The sequence below is a fragment of the Pelodiscus sinensis genome, chromosome 24, assembly GCF_052426305.1.
Source record: "Pelodiscus sinensis isolate ZL-2025 chromosome 24, ASM5242630v1, whole genome shotgun sequence".
Taxonomy (NCBI): domain Eukaryota; kingdom Metazoa; phylum Chordata; order Testudines; family Trionychidae; genus Pelodiscus; species Pelodiscus sinensis.
The window spans coordinates 6,107,547-6,135,438 of record NC_143075.1 but is presented as its reverse complement, the minus strand read 5'-3'; the positions used below and the strand labels follow the sequence as shown (position 1 = coordinate 6,135,438).

The 27,892-nt window shown below is 49.1% G+C and overlaps 3 protein-coding genes across 4 annotated transcripts in view; 2 read left to right on the top strand and 1 right to left on the bottom strand.

Moving 5' to 3' along the window:
• Positions 1 to 27,892, top strand: part of LOC102454721 (tumor necrosis factor receptor superfamily member 14) — an 88,406-nt gene that overhangs the window by 13,096 nt on the left and 47,418 nt on the right. The window lies entirely within an intron of this gene.
• LOC102454225 (transcription factor HES-5-like) lies at positions 3,973 to 5,342 on the bottom strand. The gene is made up of 3 exons (XM_006124674.5): positions 5,215 to 5,342; positions 4,487 to 4,667; positions 3,973 to 4,241 (listed from the first exon to the last, which is right to left on the bottom strand). Exons 1-3 carry the CDS (start codon positions 5,278 to 5,280, stop codon positions 3,973 to 3,975), a joined length of 516 nt encoding a protein of 171 aa, XP_006124736.2. The 5' UTR covers positions 5,281 to 5,342.
• On the top strand, positions 5,487 to 24,891 carry LOC102458752 (transcription factor HES-5). Of its 2 annotated transcripts, none has more exons than XM_075906691.2 (3): positions 5,487 to 6,654; positions 23,466 to 23,646; positions 23,762 to 24,891. In XM_075906691.2, the coding sequence occupies exons 1-3, from the start codon at positions 6,634 to 6,636 to the stop codon at positions 24,001 to 24,003; spliced, it is 444 nt and encodes a 147-aa protein (XP_075762806.1). In that variant the 5' UTR covers positions 5,487 to 6,633; the 3' UTR covers positions 24,004 to 24,891. The 2 variants fall into 2 exon arrangements, with proteins under 2 accessions (XP_075762806.1, XP_089629342.1); XM_089773216.1 differs by lacking the exon at positions 5,487 to 6,654 and adding an exon at positions 22,142 to 23,270.

Here is a 27,892-nt window from a genome sequence, read left to right as displayed (position 1 = left end):
ACAGGGGAGATAGGCTATTTGGCCAATGATGGGAATCATCCATTCTCAATGCACGATGATTCCTTACCATATACGCTTATAAATATACACAGTACAGGAGCCACCAATAATTTTTAGAAATAATACGGCAAGCTAGCATTTTTGATAATTATCTGCACATTTAATTTAATCGGGAACCTCAGACAGGGAAGGTAAAGCATCAGCATTCCTTGCTGAGCTGGCTAGTGAGTGGGATTTCTCTGGGGAGTAGCACTTCTTATATGCAACGAGACGCGTACTGCAGGTAAGGGCTGGAGTTTAAAAGTTACTATTGAAAATGCTGTTTACCTCTGTCACAGGGTGGCTGGCTCTTTGACAAGAGATGGGCTTAGTGCCTAGGAAAAGAAAGAAGAGGGCTGAGCGAAGCTGAAGGACTCTCTGCAGAGAAGGAGGAAGAGCACAGGGAGGGAGTTGCTGCCAGTGCTCAGTAAAAAAATAAGCCAGACCAGACCTCCAGGACAGGAGGACTGGGTCTATCTTGCAGCTGGGATGTAGATGCTGTGAGTTTTTGTGTTTGTTGGTTTGATGGGTATATCCTAGAAAGGGCGGAAGTCTGTCTGGTAAATGGCATAGCCAGAGGACCAAGTCACTGCAACAGCCAAACCAGGCTGGAGGGCTTTATGAGATGCCCTGAAAAGGGGAAACCAAGGCAGGTTTGTCCTAGAGACACGCTAGACCGTGAGGGGGCGCTCACTGGTAAGGATCTCTAACACAGGTGCAGTCAGCAGGATTTGTTCTGTGCATGCCCCTTAGTGATGAGAGGAGAATGGAGAAGAGGAAGCCAAAGAGCAGCGCGGCCTTATCCGGTGGTTAAATAGTATATGTGGGGTCAGCAGTAACTGCTATGGTTCCTGCTCCAGATGGCACGGGCCAAGCCAGGAAGTTCTGCTGAGGAACAGAGAGGCAGCAAGAGGCACAGTTTTCTCTGCAAAGGCAGCTGGCAGTCCTGGAGAAGTAGTAGCAGCAGCACATATCGGGAACGCTGCAAATGCAAATATCCGTAGCCACAGACCTTTGCCTGTGGGCAAGTGGGGCACCTGAGAAGGGTTTACTCCTATGGCACCATTGTTGAGACTGACTTTGGGAAGTGGAGCACCAAGTTGCAGGATGCAAAAGCGTGGCAGACCAGAGAGGCTCCTGCTGGGAGAAGACCCCAGGTTGGAAGGCCTCCCCTGGGGGCGAGCTAAAGAAGAGCCCAAGCAGAGTGGAAGAACTCTTGTTTGTTTGGACTTTTGTGACATTGAAACCTCGGTGAGGGGAAACTGAGGCAGGGTGCTGCTGCACCACCCTGCCCACAAGATGGCTGAGTCCATGACAAATTCTGTAAAACATTTTTGTGAGAGAGTGTGGAAGGTGCTCCAAGCTGGCTTTGCGTTACCCAATAAAGTCCATGCTTAGGGGCTTGATAACCACTCACACTCTTCTCTCTCCCAGCTTCAAATCTTCTCAGTCTGTCTTCCTTCATTTTCCATAGCTGTCCCTGGACAGAGGAGTGACTGGCTATTACACCCACATCCGTGGTTCACAAGTATCCTAGCAGCCTGGATTCGTTTAGCTTGACTCACCATCTGCATGTTTTGTTGGTCCCTAGAGTGCTGCTAGACTGATTGTTGTTTTTTAAGTTTTATCTACTCACTATCTCTCTTTTTCTCCCCCCCCCCCCTTCCCTTATTTATCCTTATTTATCTTGGATCTTTGGTCATCTGAAGAAGTGGGTTTTGCCCATGGAAGTTCATGATACCATCCACGTGTTTTGTTAGTCTTTATAGAGCTACTAGACTATTCGTTGTTTTTTAAGTTTTTCCTAATTAGCATGGTGGGGTTTTCAGGGTTTTGTAAGCCCTCATTGAGGAGGGCATGCAGGGCTTGTTTTCTTTATTGCTATGGTGGGAGGGATCAAAGGGGACATGTCGCTGTTATATTTTTGTACCTCAATAGGGTCTGGAGTGTGGCAGCATTTCTTTGAAGGAAACAAGCCCATGTTAAAAATTTATAGTTAGTACAGAATAACCTCTAGCATTTGTATAGAGATTGACCTTCAGCTATCTCAAAGTGCTTTAGAACAGGTGGGACAATGTTATCATTCCCAAGTCTACAGATAGGGAAACTGAGGCAGAGAGATGAAGTGACTTGCCCATTTAGCACATCAGTGGCAGAGCAGGGAGTCATATCAAAATCTCTTGAGTCGCAACACTGCTTGATCTTCCTGGACTAATGCTGACTTTTTGAGGCTTCCTTGGATTCCTTAAAGATGAGAATGAAATGCTTATAAAAAACAAGAGAAAATAATTTGAAAAGGAAATCCTTACTTGATGGTATAGACATGCAGCTTATATTTTAAAGGAGAAAGGAGAAGCTTTTTGTTTCCTTCGAGAACCTGTATTCAGGTTTCTGTGAACAGAAGGTACTAATATTAAAACACCATGTGATCCCTGAATTTTCACCTATTAAAGAAAATGGGAATTTTCCTTTTTGACCTCAAGGGGGGCAGGTTCAGGGCTTTAAAACAGAGCAAAGTGCTGAATTCTTCATAGTTCAAATGTGTTTTCCATGCCACCAATGTCTGGAGGAGAAGGAAGCATTGGGTTGTGAACTCAGGGCATGGCAGAAAAATTAACTATTGGTGAGGGAGGGCAGTGAAATGTTTTTTTGATGTTTTACTTTGAAGTCTGTGCATGATCCGTTAGGGAATCTTACACATCTGTTTATAGCATTTTAGTTCACCTTTAATACACAATAGGCCTTTGTGACTTTATTTTTAGTAGCTTTTTTGTTTATCTTTTTAGGCCAAATCCTGCTTCTTTTCCAGCTGAAATCTGTGTAGCTGCTTACATGTGTGTGCGCACTGGAGAGCTTATAGCATTTACAAAGAGCAACATCCCTACACAGCCTCATTCTGTATATAGACTAAAATAGGGGGGTTGTCTGTCATAATCTGGGAGCAGCAGCATTTAGAAGACAGTGCTGAAAGCCAGTGCCCTAAGCAATCTGGCTAGATTCTGAAAAAAATGTTTTTGCTTGGTCTCCCTGGACCCCTTGTGACTCTCCTCTCACCCGGCACACTTCGAGTCCTGATGTTACCCTCACATTGCCCCATAAAATTCCATGTTTTAAGGACTTCAAACAAAAGATCAATGAATAAAAAGCATTTTATTGATATTTACATTGATGGAACCAATGTCACTTTCAACATCACAGACGATGAATACGTGGCAACTTTATAAAAGCCTATTAAGCTCATCAGCATATTCAGTGAATGACTGTAGAGTACACATTTTCCACCTTCCATTCCCATTAATTAAGATACACAGCAGGTACTTCCTTTACAAAAGGCATCAATAATCCCTCAACTGAGATCAACCCATGCTGCATGTTGAGAGAATTTCTCCTACAGTAAATCGTTATCATAATAACTTTGCACAAGAGTTTATACTACGATAGCGTAGGGACTTCAGAAGCATCGATATTTCGGAATCAAATCTTTCACTCAAAAGGTAAAGTCTAGACTCTCTTTGTCATACAAATTACATCTTCACATGGCCCTTCTGCTTGAAGGTCAATACCCAACGTAGGGCCAAAAAAGCTCCTGATTCAATGCCCATGGAAATCCATGGAGATTCCCATGGACTTCAAAGGGCACTGGAGAGAGAGCCTTCTCAAGCTAAACTCTGATGGAAGTCAGTCAGAGATTGACTCTGTAAAGTGCCAACGGGCTTAGCCCGGTATTGAGCTCGGAAACACCCATAAGGGCAGTGTGCTTGCTGCAAGATACAGACACCGTCCTTCACTATGAAGGGAAACTGCTGCTGAGACCATTTCTCAGGACAAACCATAAAACCCCTCCTGGAAATCAAAGTTTCCTACTTTAAAGAGGGACCATTCACTCAGAGATCCCTTTGGTTTTGCAGTGCACCCCGCCTCCAAAAGTCCAGTCTACCATGGTCTCCAGATGGCAGCAACAGCTGCAGGGGTGTTTTTCTGGACAGGATGCTTCCTAGATACCAGACATGGCAAAGGGGGTGAGCTGTGCATGGGGGGTGAGCTCAGGTTGTCTGGAATCATCTGAGCTCTGCAGAAATGCTTGATCAGCTGTGCCTGAGCTTCCTTCTTAGGCTCACAATAGGAGAGGAACCGCAGGGCTTCCTTCAGGCACTGCAGATAGCCAGTGCTGAAATCCTGTTCAGGGCACTTCGGGCTGAACACTGGAAAAGGAAGGGGAGAGAATCAACATGTTAATGGTCGGTCCAAACTCCGAGCAGTCTAATACATCTGAAGGGCTCAACAGGAGGTCCCACAAACCCTTGCTCATGTGGCTAGTCCTTACGCAAAGGGTCCCATTGACTCCCCCAGGAGTAAAGTCTACTCATGTGAGCAAAGGTTTGGAGGAGCCGGCCCTGGCAAAGCAGCCCCAGGTGGGGTGGAGCGATAAAGCATGCTGCATACTCACTTTGTGCCTGCAGCTGGCTCTGCTGTTTCAGGTAGCCCACGGCCACTTCTAGGATGTCGGCCTTCTCCAGCTTGGAGTTGGGCTGGTGTCTCTGGATCTCCTTCTCCAGCAGGAGTTTCAGCTGCTCAATGCTGCTGTTAATCCGGTCCCGGCGCATTTTCTCCACCACCGGCTTCCTCAGCTGCACAAGAGAGGGGCCAGTTTGTTAGGGATACACTTGGATCCAATTTATTTACATAAACTTGGTTGAATCCCACCCACGTCCATTAAGACAAATTCCTACTCTGTGGAAAGTCGGTGGTTCTGAGCGTGCGTCCATCTATCTTCCTCTTTTACCTCTATCTCCTTTACACCAATCTTTAATCTCGTTCTTTACATGGTGGTTTTTTTTTTACTCGCTCACTATCTATTTATCCTTATTTTCATGCATGTATGATCTCTCTGATGTTCCGGTATAAAATTAGTTAGGTAACACGCAGCTGGCTTGGAAGTTTCAGATGCATGAGGAGTCCTTAACCTAACACACACTTCCCAGCCTTGCATGTTTAAAGGTCTCAGAGAGGGAGCTGTGTTAGTCTGTAGCTTTAAAAACGAGTAGTCCTTAGAGGCTAACAAACATATTGTTTTGTCCACGAAAGCTCATGATACTATATGTATATTTTTGTTAGTCTCTAAGGGGCTACAGGACCTCGCGTCATTTCCCCAGCCTTATCCATTGCTCTACTTACTTTATTCTTCTCTTTTGGAAGCAGTTTCTCCTCCACGTGGGCCATGAAGCTGTTGCTGGGAGCCATTCTTCTCCCTGTCTGTTACGGGCACAGATCTGTGGGTGAGTGCCAGTGCTGAGCCCAAGGCGGTGTGACAGCCTCTATTTATACCCCCGAAGGGCCCAGCCGCGATGTGAGTCTCAGGCTTGTTGATGTTTCCCACACTCGCTCAGCCAATCGGGACACATGGGCAAACAATAGAGGAGGCATCTATTAGTGCATGCTACATTGATTCTAAATGCCCCGGAGAGAATAACCTTTTGCCCAAACCAACTGGTGGAGTGTGCAGCGTAGTGCTGCAGGGCTACGCGAGGATCTGGGAAAGCCCTGACCCTCCAGCTGGTAGTCTGGCAAGGATCAATTGCATTCCAGAGTCACAGCATGTGCCACTCGCATTCATCCTGGGGACAGAGGCACACGTTTCGGGAAAGGCGGGAAAAGGAGTGGGGTGGTGCCCTCAAGGTTAGAACAAGCCGTTCTCTAGCCATCTCTCTGCTCTTCCTGGAGAGGGCATCGGACACCCCGCTCCATTATTACAGTGTTTGCCTGCTTAGGGTTCTGGTTTGGAAGTGCCAAGTGACTGACCGATGAGCAAAGCCGGCCTGAAGGAGCCTCTAAGGGGATTCTGACCGCTGCATGGCTGGATGGGGGAAGGTGTCTGGGCCTGGAGAGGGTTTCTAGGGATGCCTAGGCAGGGGTGTGTAAGGGGATAGATACCGCTCATGGGGGTGGCTAGAGAGATATACATTACAACCTCATTTTCTGTCTTCCTCATTGATACTACGCGTATCCCTACAGCGCTCCGCACCCAGCCACTTCCACGGCCCTCGCTCGGGCTAGGTGGATGCTCCTGCAGGCCCATGATTAGCCAGGCTTGTGTCTTTCTTCTCCCTCTTCTCTTTTGGCTCTCCTAAAGGTATTTTCGGGGGCTCAATAACAGAGGGAGGTTCTAGTCACAGCTCAAATCTGTTCTCACCAGCTGAGATGCCAGAAAGGTTCAGATCCAGGTGGGGATAGGGATTTGATACCTTAGCCCCATTTCTAAAGTCCAACATGGAGGGAATCAGTGAGCTCGGAGCTTTGGCTTGGCTCAATTAAATCATCTAAAAAATGCAAAAGCTTCTCAGCCCATAGGAGACCCCCAGGTTGTAAATCTTGACGATCAGGCTTGTTTCTAAGTTTTCCAGGGCATCCAGTTTTCAACCAGTCTACTAATTGCACTCTTTTTCACTGTAGATGAATAACTCTAGTCCAGAGGGTTAAACTCCATACTAAGAGCCAGCAGACTCTGCCACTGACTTCCTGTGGGACCTTTGGCAAGTCACTTCATCTCTGTTTCCTGGTCTGGAATAATAGTACTCAGCCCTCTTTGTAACGGGCATGGAAACAAATGGACGAGAGGTATGTTCTGAATTGTTGGGTTGAAACCAACAAGTGCAGAGACACCTAAGAATATTTTTATTATGCTGTTTTTGAACCCGAGCACTCCCTTTTCATGTTCACACTTGGGGGCCGCCAGTTCTGATTTTTATCCAAGTAGATACATTTAATGTCTGAGTTTAATTTTAAAGACAGCGGTAAACATAGCATAGGATCACATCCCCTACTGGCGTAAACTGGGATTGCTCCAGTGACATATGATAGAGGTATACAGGCAGTCCCCGAGTTACGCGGATCCGACTTATGTCGGATCCGCAGTTACGAACGAGGTTTGCTGCGTGTCTCCCTGGTCTGCTGAGACGGGGAGCAAAGCCTCTGAGGACGCCGGCAGCGGGACAGCTGCGGCGCGTCTGGGCTGTCCGCTGCCCGCATGCTCCCCGGCTTTGCTCCCCGTCTCCCTGGTCCGCTGGTCTCCAGCAGACCAGGGAGACGGGGAGCAAAGCCGCGGAGGACCCGGGCGGCGGGATCGCGGTGTGTCTCGGTCCGCCGCCCGCGTCTCCCTGGTCTGCTGGGGGAGGGCGGGATGCAGCTAGTAGGCCCCCCCCCTCCCCAGCAGACCAGGCTTTTCTCCGGACGCCTGTGGTAGAGCAGTTGGGGTGCTGCCGGTTGGTCCCGCAGCGCCTCTCTGGGCGCTACTGGACCAACCCGGCAGCACCCCAGCTGCTCTGCCCCAGGTGTCCTGATTCAGCCGCTGCTGGTCAGTTTCAGCAGCGGCTGAATCAGGACACCTGGGGCAGAGCAGCTGGGGTGCTGGTGGGTTGGTCCAGTAGCGCCGAGGAGCATCACTACTGGAGCAACCCAGCAGCACCCCAGCTGCTCTGCCCCAGGCGTCCTGATTCAGCCGCTGCTGAAACTGACCAGCGCTGACTACAGGAAGCCTGAGGCAGAGTTGCTCTGCCCCAGGCTTCCTGGAATCAGCCGCTGATCAGTTTCAGCAGCAGCTGACTTGGGGACGCCTGGGGTTCTTAACTTGAATCTGTATGTAAGTCGGAACTGGCGTCCAGAGTCAGCCTGTTGAAACTGATCAGAGGCTGATTCCAGGAAGCCCGGGGCAGAGCAACTCTGCCTTGGGCTTCCTGTAGTCAGCTGCTGGTCAGTTTCAGCAGCGGCTGAATCTGGACGCCAGTTCCAACTTACATACAGATTCAACTTAAGAACAAACCTACAGTCCCTATCTTGTACGTAACCCGGGGACTGCCTGTATATGGAGATAGATTAAAGAGGGCTACATTTGGAGCTATGGAAGGGCTGTGCTTGGAGCTTATCTCAGTAAAGCCATGCTGATTTCTGCCAGCAGCAGGTCTGGTCCATATTGTGTAAGATAGGGGCTCTTGTTTTTTTACAAACGATATGCGTGGAGCATGGAGGCAAAGCAGATAAGCAGAAAAACGGAACTGTGTGTAGTTGGAACTCGGCAATGGTTAAAGAAAGCCAGTGACTGTTGCTGGTGTGGAGAGCCCTGAAGTAACGCCTGAGTTTAATAGGCATTTGTCAGGAAAGGAAGTCGGGGACGTAGCCAGCTTCATGGTTTTCATTGTACAGGCCTGAATGGGCTTAGTTCTTTATCAGGGACAGATGTTGTCCTCTGAGCCTTTTATTCCCTGTGTTCTGGGAAAGCCAGGAGATCGGTCATCTCATGAACATTTTGAGCCAGACGATGGATTAAAACATGAGCTAAGATGCATCCAAGGGATGGTTTGTCGGCCCCACTGGCTTTTGCCAGCTCTAATAAGATGCTGCCCTTTGCCTTGCCCCATTTCACTGCCCTGTCCAAAAGGCTGTGTCCCATGTCATCTTTCCCAGAGTGCCGGAGTGAAGGCCAGGGACCTTGAAGCTAGGGCCTGACAGATAGTCGTTGTACCAAGCTGGTTAAAGAGACTATTCAGTGTCAAAGAGCATCTTTTTCCCAACTCCTGAGAGGCAGCCCTGGCCTTTATTGGCGTATTATAACTGCTAGCCAGATGGTCTTTTGGGAGTTGGATTTTTTCCCTTGAATTCATTCAGGCTCAGGCACCGTCACTAATGTTGCAAGTAGTTGCAAGGCACACGTCTATTGTCCACACAAGAAATGCTGTCAATAGAGGAAAAGTGTGGGAAACTCGGGGAAATTCAAACCCACACAGCTTGGTGCTAATAACTCCTTTGTGGAGCTTGCGCTTCTGTCAATGCACCGTGAATTCACGTGGCTTTTCTCTGGGCGTCAGGAAAGAGTGCCTGGATGGCCATGTGGGGCAGAGCATTTCAGAGAGCTGCGTTTGCCAAGGCTTTAAAGGGCAGTGTGGGGGGCCGGGTGCAAAGTTACACCTCTCTCGGATCGCGCGCAGGGCCGGGAGTTTGGAAATCTAGGCTCTGCCACTGACTCCTGTGTGGCCTTGGATTAGTTTGGAGATGCCTTTCTGCCTCAGTTTGCCATTCCATAAAATGGGGATAATAGCACTGACTCTCCTCAGAGGGGTTCTGCTACGGCTGTGTGTGGTTTACCTGCCCGCCTCAGTGTTGAGCACATCTCTGCGGTGCCTCTAGGGCAGGTGAGGCATGCTGAATACAAGCCCCAGAGAAGAATGACAGCATAAGCACAGGAAAGCACTTCCCTGGAGGTAGAAAATACCATGAGTGGCTTCTTCCTCCTACCCATGAGGCAAAGTCTGGCAGAGACATCTTCTGCCTCAGTACGCACCAGGGTGGTAACAACCTCGCTTGGGCTGTGGTCTTGAAAGGGCATTAGCGTCTAATTTGGGCCAGCTCTGTATTAGCAACATTGTTGACCGACTAATGCTCTAAAACAGTGGTTCTCAAAATGTGGTCTGTGGCCCACTAGCAGTCCGTGTCCATCGTGCAGGTGGGCTGCAGGCTCAGAGCTCGGCTCCCCCTGCAGCAGGGAGCCTGTGCTGGTGCTCCACCCCGCAGCCCTCCCCCCCACGTGGTTGGCGCACCAGTGCCAGCTTCCCCCTGGGGAGGAAGTCCCAAACCTCGCAGGCTGGATCCAGCTCATGGGGGGAAGAAGAGGCTCCCTCCCCCCAGCTGGGAGAATGGCAGCACAGGAAACCCCTCGACTGGAGGCTTTCCCCGCTGCTCCCATTGGCTGGAATCATGACCATTGGGAGCAGCGGTGGGGTGGTGCCTGGGAGTGGCAGGAGGCGCAGAGCCAGGTAAGCGCCCCCCAAACTACCACATGCCCAGACCCCACACCTCCATGGCTCTTCAGGCACCTCTCCCACCAGGACCTTACACACACACCCCGCTCCTGCTCCCACCCTCCTGCCCAGAACCCCCCACCCCCAGCCCACTCCTGCACCCAACTTCTTGGAATGACCTCCCACCTGCACCCATTTTGTCGTCATGGGTGGCTGGCTGGTGGCCCATGGAAAGGTTTGCATTGAGTGGGATGGGCTGCAGCCCAAAGAGTTGAGAACCACTGCTCTAAAAAGCTTCCTAGGTTTTTAGGACGACAGGGTCAAGTCCTATCAGGGTCAACTCATCTCTTCCCCTTCCTGGGTAGATAAACCAAATTCCATACGCTACTCTGCGTGAGGGTCTCTTGCATGAGACCTGGAAAAACTCATTCCCATCTAGCATGCATGACCATTCACGAACCGTTGGCACTTTCTCTGGAGGGAGCCGTTCAAACTGGTGTTGTTGGACAAAACCCATGCTGCCTCCGTGGGCTGATGCCTGCCCCTCCAGAGATGGTGTTATTTTAGTTGTGTTGTGTATGGCATACAGTGTCGGAAGTGCGTTAGTGTCAGAGGTGCTGAGGAAGACCTGATCCTGTGGTCCGTAGGTAAATTCCATTCTGGGCCAGATGCTGCTGCTGTCATTCATGTTTCCTTCTGCCACTTTCATTCATTCACTGCACAACAGACCAGAGGAGCCACGCAATGTAAGTGTGGCAGAATCGGCCCTTTTCAGAGGAAAAGACGTTCTCATTGGGCACATTATGTGTAATTAATGATTACTGTGCCATTGTCTGGACTACCTCACCTCTCACCGTCTGGATGCAGGAGGCAGGTACAGACTTTTTAATGCGGACCACCCTCCCCCCCAAACGAGGAAGACCTTTTGTAATGCAACAGCTATAAGTCACCCTCCCTGTACATTTAACCTTCATTTTCTTCCTTGATCCCGCCTTCTTAACTAGCATCATTCCTAGGTTCTTCAGGGAAGGTTTTGATCATCGGGGAACACAAAACACATGATACAACCTGATCTGCATTTCCAAGATAAAAACAAGTCTGGTGGCACCTTAGAGACGACAGGACTTGTTTTTGCAGATACAGACTAACTCGGCTACCTCTCTGAGAATTTCCAAGGTAGTTAGAAGTGAAATCAATTTCCCCAGCTGCTTCAGTGAGTGGCCGTGAAATATTTATGGGCCAATGACCTATTTTCCTTACAGCAAGTATTAAAAATTATTTAAAATGAAGCAGTTATTATTTTTCTGCCTAGTGGAAATTCCCACAAGTCACCTCTCGGGATATTCAAGGGCGCACAAGAGGGATTTATTATTTCCTGGTATATTGACTGTGAAAGGCCGGGGATTACAGCTGCTTTGCACATGAATAGATGAAGTGTGTTGTACAAAAGGCAGGGTCTGTAGGATAATGCGTTTGGATGTGGGAAAGCAGTGACCCTCCGGGAGAGCAGGGTGGTGCCTGATGGCAAGAATCAGTTACATCTCAAAGGAACTCATTGCCCCGGGAGCAGGGGTTTATCAAAGCATCAGATTATGTATTTATTCCCTGCTCCCCCTGTCCCCTCCGAAATCAGTGAGATCTCTTGTCAAACCTCATCCCTTGCATCTTTAAAATGGCTCCAGCAAAGATGCCCGGTAGAAGTCCTTTGGCACGCTCTAGAAATATGGGCACCAGCAGGGCAAACTCTCCCCCCCCCCCCCCCCACCTCTCAAGCTAGCAGAGGTGACAGAGCCATGTGTGGATGGTATAAGGATAGGGCCAGATGGAGGCATGGGCGAGCCGGGCAGCTGCCCAGGGCGCCAACCGATGCCCGATGGCAGCTGTAAGGGGCATGTGGCGTCCCTTACAGCTGCCATCAGGAGCTGTGCCCGGCTCCCACAGCGCCAGCCCACCCGCATCCCTGTGGCGCCGGCGAGGAGTGCCCTTCCCCCCACGGCTGCAGGGCCCTTCCCCGTCCCGGTGCGGCGCCAGCAGCTCTGTCCGGGCCAGCCTGGGCAGCGCATGCGCCGAGCGCCCTGGGGGCAGGCTCTGGGCTGTGTGCCAGTGGCTTTGGCCAGCGCGCGCATGCACCGTGCACCCCAGGGGGCGGGCCAGCGCATGCACCCTGCATCCGGGGGTGGCGCCACGCGCCCGGGCCCAGGACGCCAAAAGGGCTCGGGCCGGCCCTGTATAAGGATTAATGCTACAAGGATTATGTCCAGCCAAGGCCGCTCCTGAATATTCTGTGCAAGGCCCTTACCCTTCACATGGGCAGCCAGTGGCCTTTAGCCCAGCCCTTCTGCAGGGCTGCCAGGCAGTGTCATGATAGTGGTGGTTTGCATCTAGTGCCTGCTAAGGCCAGGTCTACACTAAAAGTGAAGGTCAAATCAAGATCCGCAACTCCCAGCTATGTTAATTATGTAGCTGGAGTTGACAAACCTTGTTTCAAGTTTCCCTGCCATCCCCACAGCAGGAGGCTGAGGGGAGCAAACACTCCCGGCTTCTCTTAGTCCTTGCAGGAGTAGGAGTACCTACCAAACCTCTGAGTTTGATTTAGCAGGTCTTAGCTAAACTCTGGAAGATTGATCATATCAGTGTCAATCTTCCATTTAGTGAAGACAAGGCCTAAGGATTCAAACAGGCAATCAAGCATTACTCTGAGCCCGTTGCTGTCCCCATTGATTTAAAGGGGAGCAGAATCGAGCCCTGTATCCCCAAGTACTTGGCTGAAGGTTTCTCCTTGGGCCCTTAACTTGGCCTGGTGAGAAAAATTGGGGAGGGACAAATGTTTCTGAGCAGCCCCCAGATCCTGAACAGAAATGATCCCTGGAACACAGGGAGCGGGTGAATCAGGCTATTGGTTCAGCTAGCTCAGTGTCAGGTACCAGCTGCCTCAGGGGGGATGCATGAAACCCCCATAACAGATAGTCATGGGATAACTGGCCTAGCAGGAAGTTTCCTTTTAACCCCTTTTGTCTAATGTCACTGTGGATGTTCACATTATCCAGATCAATGACTTGTTCTCTTTAATTATGTTCTAAATATTGAATCTGTTTTAGTCTTGAGCAACTAGCCAATATTCAGGCCTTGCTACCATCTCATAGAGCTGGAAGGGACCTTGAGAGTCCAGTCCCCTGCCCTCACAGCAGGACCAAGTACCATCCCTGACAGATTTGCCCCAGATCCCGAACTGGCCCCTTCAAGGATCAAACTCACAACTCTAGGTTTAGCAGACCAGTGCTCAAATCGCTGAGCTGTCCCTCCCAAATGCTGGCTTGGCTCCATTAGGAAGAGAAATGGATGAGGGAGTCGGCTCCAGGCAATCTTGTTTGTTTACAAATGTATTTGCGCAAGAGGGCCAGTGTAGACAGCTAAAAACTGTTTTGCGCAAAAAAGCCCCGATGGCGAATATGGCGACCAGGGCTTTTTTGCGCAAAACTGCCTCTAGATTGGCACGGACGCTTTTCTGCAAAAAGTGCTTTTGCACAAAAGTATCCGTGCCAATCTAGACGCTCTTTTCCACAAATGCTTTTAACAGAAAAACTTTTCCGTTAAAAGCATTTGCGGAAAATCATGCCAGTCTAGACGTAGCCCATGGGAGCTATTTTGGCTTTTACATAATTATTTTGGCAGGTTTTTTTTTAATTTACTTTGTGGTTTCTGAGTGTCTTGGCTTCATTTTGGTGTCACGCTCAAGTTTTCCTCTGAAACCGTGTGGGCTAGAAACTTTCTCTCTCTGTGGTTTAAAGAGAGTGGGTTCGCTGAAATTCTCATATAGTCCCACCTAAGTAGGCTAGGTGGTGTGTAGAAAATGTCATAGGAAATGTTACTTATCCCCTCACATAACACAAGAACCACGGGGCCACCAAACAAAATGAATAGGCAGCAGGTTGAAAGGAAATAAAAGGAAGTACTACAGACAGCACCCAGTCAGCCTATGGAACTTGTTGCCATGGATAGTGTGAGGTCCAAAAGTGGAGCAGGGTTCAAAAAAGAATCAGATAAATTCCTGGGTCTGGGTATGGCTGTTAGCCAAGATGTAACCCCATGGTCTGGATGTCCGTAAGCCTCAGACTGCCTGATGCTGTACTAAGCAACACGGAAGGGTCATTCGTTGATTTCTCTGCTTTGTTCATTCCCTTTGGGGCACCTGGCATCGGCCACTGTCGGAAGACAGGATCCTGGGCTAGATGGTCTGACCCAGTGTGGCTGTTCTTATGAGAGATTATTATAAAAGCCTTAGCAGGGTTTTGCAGCAGGATCACTGAATGCTCCTAACATGTGTTGAGCCTGGATGGCAGGTGCTAGGTTGGTGGAGAATATTGGTATGAGGCAATGCCTCCAGAATGGAGATTAGGGATTGGGACAGGTTAGTTGATAACCCAATCCTGTGTGTCTCGGTTTGATCCCCCCCGGCCCTAGCCCTCTGGCATCCCAGCCCCGGTCTCAGCATGTGAGCTCCTGAACTTCCTTGTGCTCAGTGGCTGTCAGTCTCAGAGCTGGCGAGAACAATGGAAGTGTGTCTTGTGAACCTGCCTTTTACACCCTGCTGCACAGGTAGGTTTTGTGGGACCCAGGGAACATGTGCTCCACGGGCAATAGCGGGAGGAGACTGCACCTGTTCAGAGCAGACAAAGCAGAAGAGCTTTGAAAACCCAGGAAGGCCTCTGAACCTGCCCAAGTCCCAGTCAGGGCTGGCCCAAGGGTTTTTGGTGCCCTAGGTGAACTGACTTAGGTGCCTCCTCCCATGTTCAGTATAGAAAAAAATGAGAAGTCTAAAATGACCTTTTACCGTCATTGGCCTTCAAAATGAACAATGTGAAAATCAAAATTGTAATCTTACAAGTACTTGTGATTCTCCTTTTACAATCTTGTTAAAACCTCTTCCCATCCAACACAATACGAAGTCTTCATGGACACAGCATCTTCAGGATCACGGCTCGGAACATGGCAGAACAGCTGTTGCAGGTCATTGACTGGCCTTCACTAAGCAGCAAGCAACACTCGCAACTGTGTGACTGGCCAACACTGGGCTACTGAGAGAGACTGAAGCTGCCAGACCCCGCCCCAGGCAGCAAACCCAGGGGCTGCTCTTTTGAAGCTGGGATGTGACACTTTTTACCTGTATTTCCATACACAGCCTGCTCCACAATGTGAAATAAATAACTAGAGCCCTGCGCGGATAAAAAAATTTGCACTCGCATCACAAATGAGAGAGACCTGCAGATTTGTAGGGCTCTAAGTACAACTCAGCGTCTGACATGGCAACGATGCACTGCTTTACACGTACAATCGATGATGCTTTCCTTTATAAGAGATAACATATTAATAGATGGTTTTTAATAGAGGGAAAAATCACTTCTGCCTAAGTTGGCCCCTCTTAAAGGCTGGCGCCCTAGACGATCGCCTAGTTCACCTATATGGATGGTCCCGCCCTGGTCCCACTCTCTGATACGTGGGGGGAGTGTGCCATAGTTCCCGCCCAGGACTTGGGCATTCTAAAAGCTCGGCCCCATGTGCTGAAAGACACCCCCCCTCCCGCACCTGTCCTGCTCCTTGCACTGCTGGGATACAAGCCCAGTGGAGTCTAGTGCAATAAACAAGCCAGGCTCCCAAAAGCCAGGCCCCTGGCTTACCTCCTACAGCACTGATTATAGGGCTGTGAGCATCCCCTGCTCCCTGGAATAAGCGGCAACTGTCGGTGCTGAGGTCCCCCTGTACAAAGCTACAACTCACCCTTAGCACAGTAGCTGCATCTGGTGCTGAGGACTTGATGGCTCCACCAGCTTGTAATGGACTGAGCAGCCTTTCACCTCTACGGGCTGCTCCACACTAATAAGGTCCATCTCACTACATCGTTCAGCGGAGTGAACTGGGAGAAGTAGCTACACCGACCTAAGCCCCAGTGTAGACTGAACTGGATCCATGGAAGACCCCCTCTATTGAGTTAGCTACCACCTCTGGATTAGGACAGCGGCAGAAGAACACTTCCCACTGCTGTAGGAAGTCTGGCGCGAAGGAGATGGACGTTTACAGAGCAAAACCCAAATTGTTTTCCCTAGAGAGAGCTAGTCCACTGTTACTGAAGATGTTGTGTACTTCAGAGAGAAGTGTCAGCAGAGCCTTGGGGGCCAGGACGTCCTGCCCTGTCATCCCAGCTCTCACCCTTACTCCAGCTAACATTTTCAAAAATGGCCTCTGATTTTTGGGTGTTCAACCTCAAGGCCTCATTTTCAGAAGCATCAAGTTAAAATGATAACAGGTGCTTTGGATTTCTGCAAAACACATGTGAAACTGAGCACCCAAAACCACCAGCTGTTTCTCTTGTATCTTTTGGGTTGATCCTGCCTGTGTCTCTGCAGAATGCAGCTACAAGTCGAACCTCTCTAATCCAGCACTCTCTGGCCCAGCAATATCCGTGGTCCGGCATGATTTTAGTTAACTGGATGTCCACTAAGCATGGGTTTGGCCAAGTTTCCCATGATCCCATAAAGTTTGTTTACAACCTCTCCCTCTCCTGTGTGCTCTATTCCAGTAACTCACCTGTTCTCTGGGAAGCAGGGAACCTGGCGCCAAGATGGCAGCCTTCATGAAAGCAAGATGGGCGATACCTTTGTGAGAGAGGGAGCAGAATGTGAGCAGTCCTGTGCTGTTATTTAGCTCTAATTTACCCCTACATGTCTTCTCAGAGCCCAGCAAGCAGTGGAAGGGTTGGTGGTGCCGCTAGACAATATTGACCTCCTGTGGTTCAGCAAATTCTCTGGTTTGGCACTGGCCAGGTCCCAAGGGAGCCAGACTAGAGAGGTTCAACCTGTCCTGTACATTCCTGTCTCTCCAGGGAGTTCTGAGACTTCATCGCAACTCTTTGGAAATTACTTTTGAAATGCAAAGCACTAGGTATTATTCCCAGTGTGTGATCTCTCACCACATCATTAGAATCAGAAGTTCAGACAATCCCCTACAGATTGATGACAACATCCAAAAGTTTAAAAAGAAGTGAAATTGTTAAGCCATCAGCTGCACCCTTCCTCCCCCCAGGCCAGATGTTAAGCTCTAAAGAACTGAAGTGGCACAAGGAATTACTTTCCAAAGTTCCCCCAGCTCAAGCTGACAGACCTTGATCAATGTTTTTCTCCACAGTAAGTGCTATGCAGATGGTCTACCCAGAACAGGGCTTCTCTGAAGTACAAAGGGAAGTCAAACACCATTTCTAATTCAGCTTGTAGGTCGGCACACTTTCATTATCCTCTGCCTGAATGCAGTGAATAGGGAAGCAGTGTGGGAAACTCAGAGGAACTCCAAACTCACACAGTCTGTGACATGCTCCTATCCTTGGTCCCACATCTGCCTGGTGCTGACGCAGGGTGAGAGAATGACAGAAAAATCCGATTATAAAAACCAGCCAGGATGGCGGTTGGCGGGAAAACCCACCGCCAACTCGGTTTCCTGTCGCTGGAGAGAAATGGCTGGAAATTCATACTGGGAGTTCTAACTGATGTTTAAACCCTCATTACTCACAAGCAGAGCAGGGAATGCAATGTCTAGGAGAAAAAGGCTTAATCGAAAACCCATCCAAGCCCAAACAGTCCCAATGAGTTCAGTGGAGCAGGATTGGGCCTGTGTGTGGTTCTCTGCTCTGTGCATGTGTACAGCCTACTGCGTGCTCTGCCCAGGAGTATGCAGCATGGGATTTGCAAATGATTTTGTGTGTGCAGCTCCGTACGCCAGCTCCGAACAGAGAGAGCGCGAGCTGAGGGCCCAGCAAGGACAGCACTCCACGTGTCTGATTCCTTTCATGCAAAGATCTCAAAGCCCAGTGCGAATGTTAATGGACCAAGCCGCTTGGCCCTCTTGGAAGTGTTATTCTCCCGGTTTTACAGTTGGAGAAACTGAGGCACAGAGGAGCGATTTGCTTAAGGCCACACAGTCCATTAGTGACAGAGCTCAGAAGTCCCCAAACTGCCAGTCCATTGCTCCAGTTTCCTGAGGTTGGAGAGTAATGGCTGGATATTCAAACCGGGAGGTCTGACTGATATTTAAACACCTGGAATTCAGTCACTGAGGGGTCGTCGTGATCCTCAGGGGGCCGGGAGGCTATTACTTGGGGATTCGTGGGCTGTTAGACTCCACCCCAAGCTGCACTTCTCCTTCAGCATGTAGAATAGTGTTAAATATTTAACAAGGGTTTTTCATTTCTAGGGAGCGTCGCGCTTGGAGGCTTGCTGTGGGCAAGGGGTCACCAGTACAAACGTTTGAGAATCGCCACTCTGACCACTCCCAGCTCTGTCAGGACGGCTTCTGCCATCAGGGAGGAGTGTGAGCAAACATCACCACCCTCTGCAGAGCAGCGTGAGCACCAGGGGTACTTACTGGTTTTGCACTATAGTCCAGGCCTGCATTCTGCCCCAGTGAACTCAGGGTTCCCAAAACTCAATCCATGGCGAGTCGTTTTTCACGTGGATGCCATCCCTGCAAAACCACAGACTGAGCCCAGATGCCCTCCTGTCCGGCCCAACGTTTGGAAGTTGTAGCAAAACAGTTGCCAGATGCAGGCTGAGTCCTGAGTTGGCAGGCGAGGCGGGAGCCTGATTTGCAGTTCACAGATTCACATTTGTTGCTGTTTTTTTCAAAGTTGACGCCCACTTGCATGTCGGTTTTATGTTTGTGCTTACTGTGGGTCACAGGCCAACTACAGATTTGCATATGCAAGGACCTGTTTAGCCACCTGCGTGTGCAAATTATGTGATTTGGATACACACATGTAAATATGCTCAAAAAAATAGGCTCAGATCCTTATGAAAATCAGACTCTTACCCTACTGGATCCTCAGTTATCCTGGGAAATGGGGTATCCTACCTCATTTGTTCATAAATGCTTGAAAAGGGCTCTGAGCTGCGTGGATAGAAAGGCCAGATTCTGATCCCGGTTATGCTGGTGAAAATCAGGGAGAATTCCCCTGCAGATGACGGAGTCACTCCAGATTTACATTGGTGTAGCTGAGATCAGACTGTGGCCCTGGAAATGCCAAAGGTTATGGGTCAAATTTGTAAGTCCCACTCTGGCTTTATTCAGGCTGAAATTCCCATTGGCTTCAGTGAGGGTTTCACTTGGGAAAAGGTTTCAGGATTTGGCCCAATGGGAGTTTTCCCTGAGTCGGGTCACCAGGGTTCACGCAACGTGGTCTATCCACGTCCACTGAGATCTTGCCGCCTTTCCCATCTCTCACACAGAGTCTTTGCCTCTCCTTTTCTCCTAAGTACCCTACGATGGTAAGCAGCTTATTAACATAAGGCTGTGGAAGTTTGTGTACCTCCAAGTTTCCCACACCATTTCTTAACCATATTCATCCCCCACACAAAAGAAGTGTGCCTGGCTACAAACCACATTAGCAATGGTGCTTGACTTTGCATTGTGTTCAGTGGGAAACCCTGCTCCCAAAAGGCCATCTGGGTAGCAGTTATCAGAAAGGAAGCAATCAGAGCAGTGAAGCTCGCTGAAGACTTGAGAAAGCCGCAGCGCCTTTAAAACGCCTTGAAAGCTAACATCTGGCAGAGACTCAGAAGGCGGGATATTGCTAACTGCACATTTCGAGCATGGTACCTATAGGTAGGATCTTACCGTCATCATCTGTTTGCTTCCCAATGCCATGTGCTCTGGTCCCACAGTAGAAAGCAAATCATTCTGACTTGGGGACATAAATATTCCAAATTCATGATCCCTGATATAACTCCAGTGACACCTGTAGAGCTGAATTTGGCTCCTTGCCCTGCTTTGGGATTTCCAAATCAAACTGGTGTGACAGTAGGTCAGTCTTGCAGCATGCCAAAGTGGTGGTCTCTTCCAAAGCTAGTTCTTCACTGGTTAATTCATTTTCCTTATTGATTGCAAAGCCTCAGAGAAAACCATTGAGCCATTTATTTTGTTTATTTTTCCTGAGACTAGAACATTTTGTTTCAGGGAGGCCAGGAAAAGCTGCTGTCAAAAGTTAGAGAGACTTTGCACTTTTATCATTTACATACAATAGAGGAACCTCACAACAATCAGTGAAACTGACCAAAGGATCATCCCTGGTTCACATCCAGAGAAACAGAGGCCCATAGTAGCTAAGTGACTCATTCATGGCCAAAGAGCTAATATCAGAGGCAAGGACAGAACGTGGGATTTCCAGGGCTCCCAGTCCCAATCTTACCAGAACCAAAGCAAATGACTCTTGCAAAAAGGTCCGTCAAACCACAGAAGTCCAACAGGAATTGAAAGTAATTCCCTTGCAGCGTCTATTGGCAGGGAGGAATGAAGCAGGCATTGTATGACATATCACTAATTTCCTGCAAGTGTCGGTCAATTTCCGGAAGCCTGGGGGAGCCGGTGCAGGTTACATATTTTGTTCTTTTTTCAATGGGACAAATTCTGCAGTCTTTCATTGAATGAAATTCCCATTGCCTTCAGTGAGGCTATAGCAATTCATGATTTGGCCCTATGTGATTTGTTGATTATTCAGGCTCAGCTAGGAAGTAAAATTCCTATTTGCAAATTGTATTATTTTTAGACTATGTGACCTAGAAACACGCACCGGACCCTCCGTGGGGGCCAATGAGTAGAGCTCCATTGACATGCATGGAATTATATGGATTTATACCAACCGTGGAGACAAGTGACTCTAATCACCCTAGCACAGTCAACGAACAGCTTGGAGGCTCTGCCAGTTCTGCCTGAGTCTAACCCCACGGTTCTCTGTTAGACAGAACATGTGTTCCGAGTCATGGCTCAAAATCCCAGATGTGGCCAGAGGTCCAGACTGTGATAGAAAACGGGCAAAGGCAGCACAGGTCACCTGCGCACCCTCACCCTTGTTCTAACAGGCCTTCCCTTTGAAAAGTCATTTGTCTTCCACAAAAACAAAAATCCTGATTGGGCCAGAAAACTCACAGGGCACAGATGCTCCCGCCAAAGGAGGGTAAGCGTGGAAAGGCTTGTCTTGTCCTGTACAACTGGTTATTACAGGGCAGGGGTGTCTGACGCTTAAAACAGCTTTGTTAGATTCAAACCTGGGGCAGGCGTGTGCATGATGGATGTTGAAGGGAGACTAGATGGCTCTTCTCACAGCTGGTTATTGGAAGGCTCCTCTGCAAAGCAGGAGCAATCTCAGGCAAAGCTGTTAGGTGAGGGTGTGGGCTGGGGAACCGGCAGGTTTCTCCCTATGTGTCCTTGGCTAATCAGCCCTAGAAATGAGTGTGCTGCTTGAGAGGTTCTGTGTCAGAGCTGTCCCCCAGAGGAGAGCGGGAGGAGAAACAATGGGATCCTAGGTGGCATTACGTGGGCTCGGAATTAATCCACACACTTCGGGGGAAACATGTAAGATGGTGTCACAAAACTTTCCCACCACTTGGCATAAAAGACTCAGAGCTCAACAGCTGCTGTTCTGTACCAGAGGAGGGGGCCTATTCAAGGGCAGTACAATGGGGGAAGGAAAAGCAGATCCTGGAAGAGGTCACTTAAGCCTTACCTGGTTTTGAGAATAGCTGAATTAGAGAGTGATGGCTAAGCGTGTGCATCTGTATTCGCTGTCATATACATTGCATACAGCTTTCTAGCACGTTCCATGGCATGGTCCCCAAACTCTTAACAAATATAAACTGAATCGGATAGTGAGAGAAGGGAAAATTATAATCCCCTTGGCATCCATGGGAAACTGAGGCACGGAGAAGGGACATGACCTGATAAAGTTCATACAGTGAATCTGGAACAAATTTGGGAACAAACCCTGGTGCTTCTGCAGCCCGGCTCCATGCTTTAACCAAAGCCTTATAAAGTAATGAATTGGAACGGAAGATGTGTACTGTTTTTATCAGCCTGACTCCATGCAATTCTTAAACATACAGATGGTGCAGAAATCTGCTTCCGTTTGAGCCACAACCTAGGTTGGTGCGAGTTAATTTAATGCTCCGAAAAGTGAGCGAGGATTCCTTGCAATTCAAGCAGGCAGGGTGTAGTCAGGTGCAATTTATTAATGATTATGATAATGATGTATAGTTCTAAGAATGCATCTTAACATCCAAAACAGCAGCATCTTTTGCTAGTGCAGTCCTGGGTCTCTCTAGAGCAGAGACTGCTAATAGGATCACATCCTAGTGTGGAATGTAGCCTAGGGAAGGAGATTGGGATTCTATTTTCAGTTGTGTTTCTGACTTGCTATGTGACTTTGCTTTGTGCCTTAGTTTCCCCATTGGTAAAATGAGGATAATCCCATGAAAATCTGCCTCATGATGGGAATGGAAGGGGGTGGGTTGTAAGGCTAAATTCATGTTCATTATGTTTTGAGGTCCTTTGACGAAGGTAGTGCATACATGCAAACGTATTAAATATTCAGCACCCACTATATTCCCTCTTTCACCTCCTATTTAAGAACAGATAAATAAAGCATTCTTGTGACTGTTTTTCCTATATGGGGAAATTAAAGCATGGTGGAGTGAAGTGCCTAAAGTCGCGCAGGACGTCTGAGAACAGAACTCAAATCTCCCTCCTCGTCCTCTGCTTAGACACAAGATTGTCCGCTGCACCAGTGAGCAAGTAGTATTCTGTCTAGATGCGTGTACTCACAATGACGAGCATTGTTTATTCTGAGCTGGACCATGGAGTCCACACTGTAGTTTGAGTCTGGTGACACACATGTCAGCAGAGGAGGAATGTCAGAATCTGACTCGTGATTCAAACAAACCAACCCAAACTTTCAACCCTGGTTTAAAATAAGCAAAACAAAGTCGACGGTTTATTTTCAGCAGCTAGTGATCTCAAGCAAGGGTGCTGCTTGCCTCCATCGGTGTGTCCCGGGTGTGTGCACAGCCAGAGTGTGGGTTTGGGCGTGTGCTTTCAAACGGGATACAGTCCCATCTATTCCTCTGCACAGATGCGCTGCCTTCCCGCCATCAGCAACTAGCTCCTGCCTTCACCATTGTATGTGAGCTGAATCTTGTTCATGCCCAGAAAGCTATTGATCTGTGGCGTCAGTCAGCAGGCTTTTCTCACTGAGGGCCAGCTCTTTCCCAGCTTCTAACATGTAATTTGGATCCCAATCTTTCCCGTAGCACATACTCCCCACCTGCTCATCTGGGAGAAGGTCATTATCCCCCGGCTATTCACTGCCGATGGAGCATGCAAGAATAGATGCTTCTTCTATTGTCCTGCCTATCTCTGATTGGCTCCGGAGTGTGGGAAACTCAACCAAGTCAGAGACCCACAGATTCTCAACGGGGTTGTGCCATATAAATAAGGGCAGAGCCAGCTTCCAGCAGCACGCTTCCACGGGACTTCAGCCCGACTGAGATCTGCCTCCTTAGCTCAGGACAGATGGCTCCCAGCACTGTTTTCATGGAGCACAACCTGCTGACACCAAAAGAGAAAAACAAAGTAAGTACCGGCACCGTCTGCTTTGCTGACTGCTTCAGTGAAACAGATGGAACTAGCAACTCAGCTGGTACAAATAAGTGTGGTTCTATTTCGGTGTCAGTTTCACCAGCTGAGCATCCCGTGCTAGGTAGAGATTCAGAGATGTGGCAGAGTTAGGATGTTTTCTAAGCAAATCTTTTGTCCTGCTTTGTGCAGCTGAGGAAGCCGGTGGTGGAGAAAATGCGCCGGGACCGGATTAACAGCAGCATCGAGCAGCTGAAACTCCTGCTGGAGAAGGAGTTCCAGAGACACCAGCCCAACTCCAAGCTGGAGAAGGCCGACATCCTGGAGATGACGGTCAGCTACCTGAAACAGCAGAGCCAGCTGCAGATGAAGAGTGAGTATCAGACTTGGCTTCAATCCAGTGATGTGCTGTAGGAAGTGCCATGAACATGAGCAATGAATCTAAATCGTGGTCTCTTTTCTCCTCCCCTCACTCTATCCTTCTCTAGCTGCCGGAGCCGTCCATAAAAACGCTCAGTTCGACTTCAAGGAAGGCTATTCCAGGTGCCTGCAGGAGGCTTTCCATTTCCTGTCTCTCCATAAAGTCCAAACAGAAACGCAGAGCAAGCTCTTGAGTCACTTCCAGAAGAGCCAGGTGACTGCTCCAGAGACCGTCTGCTCCCCTTCCAGCCAGAACACCCCAAAGCAAGCATCCCTGAAGAACATCAGTGCTCTCTGGAGACCCTGGTAGACTGTGGGTGGGAGGGCAGAAAATGCTTGCTCTATGGACCTTTCTCTTTTATATTCCAGAGGATGGGTATGACTGCATTTGATAGTCCAATCCTGATCCTCTCTATGTAGGGAATATTATTTCCCCTCTTTTATTTATATGTGGGAAGAATGGAATACGTTTGATTTTTCAGTCTCACGTGGATCCTCTGAAAAAGGTTCAAGTATTCTGTTGAGTGGTATTTAAGCTGTGCAAAAACTGGTGACAGTAACGTACACCAGGACTCCGGGTGGATGGGCATGTGTCTTCACAATGAAGGAAATTTTTGTAGGTGGCTAAATGTTATCAGTGTTACAGTTGGGTTAAGATTGTGACAGATAGCAGTCTCTGTAGGAGAGAATTCTCTGATTTTCCTTGTAAAAGCTGTCAGCTTTGCTCTGGCTTTCTGAGCCATGTTTGCTCACTCTGAATTTAGGGCCTCACTCTGTTGGTAGATGGTGTTACAAGTTCTGTTGCTCTGTTGGCTTGCCGCTTGCATAGCAGCAAAGATAGATTCCTAGCTTCTCTTCACCCCATCACACTCTGTACATTAGAGCTAGCAAGAGGTCACTAGATAAAGCTGTGTGGGATATTTCTACCATGTTGCTGCTTTTTCTGTTTAGGAAAACGATACCTGAATGCTTTATATTAAAGAAAAAGGAAAGTAGACGCAGAGTTTGGTGTTTCAATGTTATACGTTTTGGCTGTCAGGCTAGCTCTTTCCAGCATGTTCATTATTATAATGATGGTCTTTGTACTGAGCAGTTTCATTCCTTGTGGATGGTGGGTTTCTCCCCCGGCTGGGAAGAGCCCTATGGGCACTGTGCATACTGTGTATGCAGTAGTATCCGGTCTGTAGAGAGAAATAAAAATGCATTTGTGTGCAATTGCCAGCTTGGTTTCCTTCTTGTCAGCTCTGTGCTGGGATACTCTCTGCTAATGTAACACCACCACATGCATTACAAGAGCAGACTTCCCAGACCAAAGGAGTTTGCTCCTGCCTGTCCTAGGCACTGACCCAGCCCTGTCACTGAGATAGCTCAGCACCACACTGTCTGTAACATATTTACCTGCATGACACCTCTGGGAGGTGGAGCAGTGCTATGATCCCAGGCTCCATGCCCCTTCTGTTACTAACTGTCTTGCCCAAGGTCACACAGGAAGTCAGTGGCAGAGCAGAGAACTCAACCCCACATTCTCCAGCCCTTGGTTGGAACCTTAACTGCTGGCCCCTCCTTCCTAGAGCATGAAGAGGGATGGAAGCAAAGGCGAGACACCCCTCGCCCACTCAGCCTCCCTTGGTCTCTCTTGCCACTGCCCAGGAAGCATAGGCAGCTGCACTGGCGAGCCACTCGTGGTGCCATTCTGGTCTCTCTTAAAATCCAGGGTCCAATGAGGGCAATGGATTTACACTGGCATAAAACTGGTGTAACTGTAGAGCAGTGTTTCCCAATTTTATTTGGCCACAGAACCCTTTTCAACTTAAAACAATTTCAAGGAACCCCTAGGGTTGTCAGGGTAAAATTTGTCAAAAAAAAAGACCCACCAGAATTGGTCAAGCAAAAAAAAAAAAAAAAAAAAAGTCTGCAAAATAGACTCTGTCTCTTTAAGAGGGGGCTGGGGGGTGCCACATTCTCGCAGAACTCTTACTTTCGCTTCGCGGAACCCTGGGGTCCCACGGAGCACCAATTGGGAAACACTGCTGTAGAGGGAAGCGCCCGGGCTCTCCTCCCTCCTGCTTTACACTGCTGAATGGCTAAAGGACATACATGTCACAGGTAGGGATGGTTCCAGGGACACACCTGCCCTGTTCCTTTTCTCCATTGCCCAATGGGCTACCGAGACCCGATGTTCTGCAGTAAATCCCCAGTGGCACCTCCCAGCCAGTGTAACCTCAGGGCCAGGCAGGACTTCTAGACCTCTCCTGGCAAGACGCTATGCGAGGTCCCCTTGTATTAGCCAGCACTGTTCGGCCCTGGCTTTCCATGAATGGATCCAATACAGTCAAGCGCCATGAGCCAGAGGCCTTTGAGAAGAGCCCCCTGCCTGTGCCAGGAAGAGCCCCTGGCCTGGCTACAGTTTAAAACCCCCCAAATCACTTTCCAGTTTTAAAAAGACTAGAAAGGCTCAGCGGCGGGGCAGTGCCCATTCCCCTCCCATCACTGCCCGAGGCTCCGGCTGGGCCTTCGCAGAACTGGGCTCCGTTTCCAGCTCTGCAGCAGCCTCTGTGTGGGCTGCTTTTGTTCTCTGACAGCCGTCCCGTTAACCAGTCATCAGACTGTCCGGGGTTTGCACAGCCCCCAGAGGCAGCACCTTAAGTTCTGAGCCAGGCCATGGAAGCGTTGTGGCAGGGGTGGAGTTGCTGGCAAGGGCAGCGTGTTCTGAGCAGGAATGCACCCCTGCTAACAAACCCTGAAACGCTGCCTCACTCTTTGCTTCCCCCGGGATGGAGGCTGGTTCTTGTCATTACAGGGCCTGGAGGGTTCCGTTCCATTCCCTTCTTGATTCGGAACATGGTGCTTTGGGTTGATGTGTGTGGCTCTAGCTGCCAGGCTGCGGGGGCCTCATGAATCAATCAGATGAATACTCCCTGGTCTCTGAAGGTGTGTACAGCACCGAGCACATTGGGGCCTTGATCTCAGCTAAGGCCTCTGCCGTAACGCTAATAATCACAACGAGGAGTCCTGTGGCACGTTAGAGACTAACGAAAATACAGCTAGTATTATGAGCTTTCGTGGGCAAACCCCACTTTAGCCCACGAAAGCTCATGACACTATCTACAGTTGTGTTAGTCTCTAAGGTGCCACAGGACACCGCGTTGTGTTTAAAATAACAGACTAACCTGGTTACCCCTCGGAGACTAATAATCACATTTTCCAAGCAGTGGCCGGACCTCAGCTGCAGAGATGTTGTCGAGCTAAACAGGCGTAGTTTGACTTCTGTATTTGGGTGGAGTGGGGAGGCTGCTACGCTAGTGTGACCAGATGTTCCGATTTTATAACAGTCCTGGTATTAGGGGCTTTTTCTTATATAGGCCCTTACTACCCTACCACAACCTCTGTCCTCATTTTTCACACTTGTTCTTGGGTCACCCTAAACCAGGCCAATGAGGCTGCACATGGTGAGGAAATCCCATACCTGTCTGAAGCTCATAGTCTGGGGCAAATGCCCCCTGTATCAGAGGCTGCAAGAAGGAGGCGGGGGGAAGAACAGGAACTAGTGCTGGCCAGGAGCTGCTGGTTCCCCCCACTGTCTGGAGGGAGGCAGGGGAGGCAGAGGTGCAGCGGGGGACCAGGTGTGAAACCAACCCCTGCGGCTCTGCCTTTTAAAAAGGCAGAGCTGCAGTGGGGGTAACGAGTGCCTCCCCATCTACTAATCGAGTAGGTGATGGAATTTCCAACAACTACTCAATTAGCTAATTAAATGCTACTTACCCTCCCTAGGAAAAACCACACCACCATGCAGCTCTTGGTGTAATATTTACACTAATAATTATTAGACCTTATTCAAGGAAAACATTAGCCAGTGTCTAGGCTGTTACTTTTGCAAACAATGAGAATTTTAACGTCATGGCTCGAAAACATTAACAGGAATTTGAAACCAGATTTGAAGAGAGCACTTCTCCTTTCCCCCGCCAGGTGTCTCAGGCTTTGTCCGGAGACTAGAGGCCGGACGCCTGTTGTTTTTCACAAATATCTGGCAGTGTCTTTGCGGAAGTTTAGCCTGAACCCTTAGGCTGCTCTCCTTCTCCAGGCTGCCTACAGCTCTCGGGGGAGGGAGGTGGGGACGTGTTCTAGTCCAGACTGTCCTGGTGGGATTTGTGTTTGTTTAGAATGGCTGAAAGCAGGTGCGGTCGGCTTAGTCTCCTGAG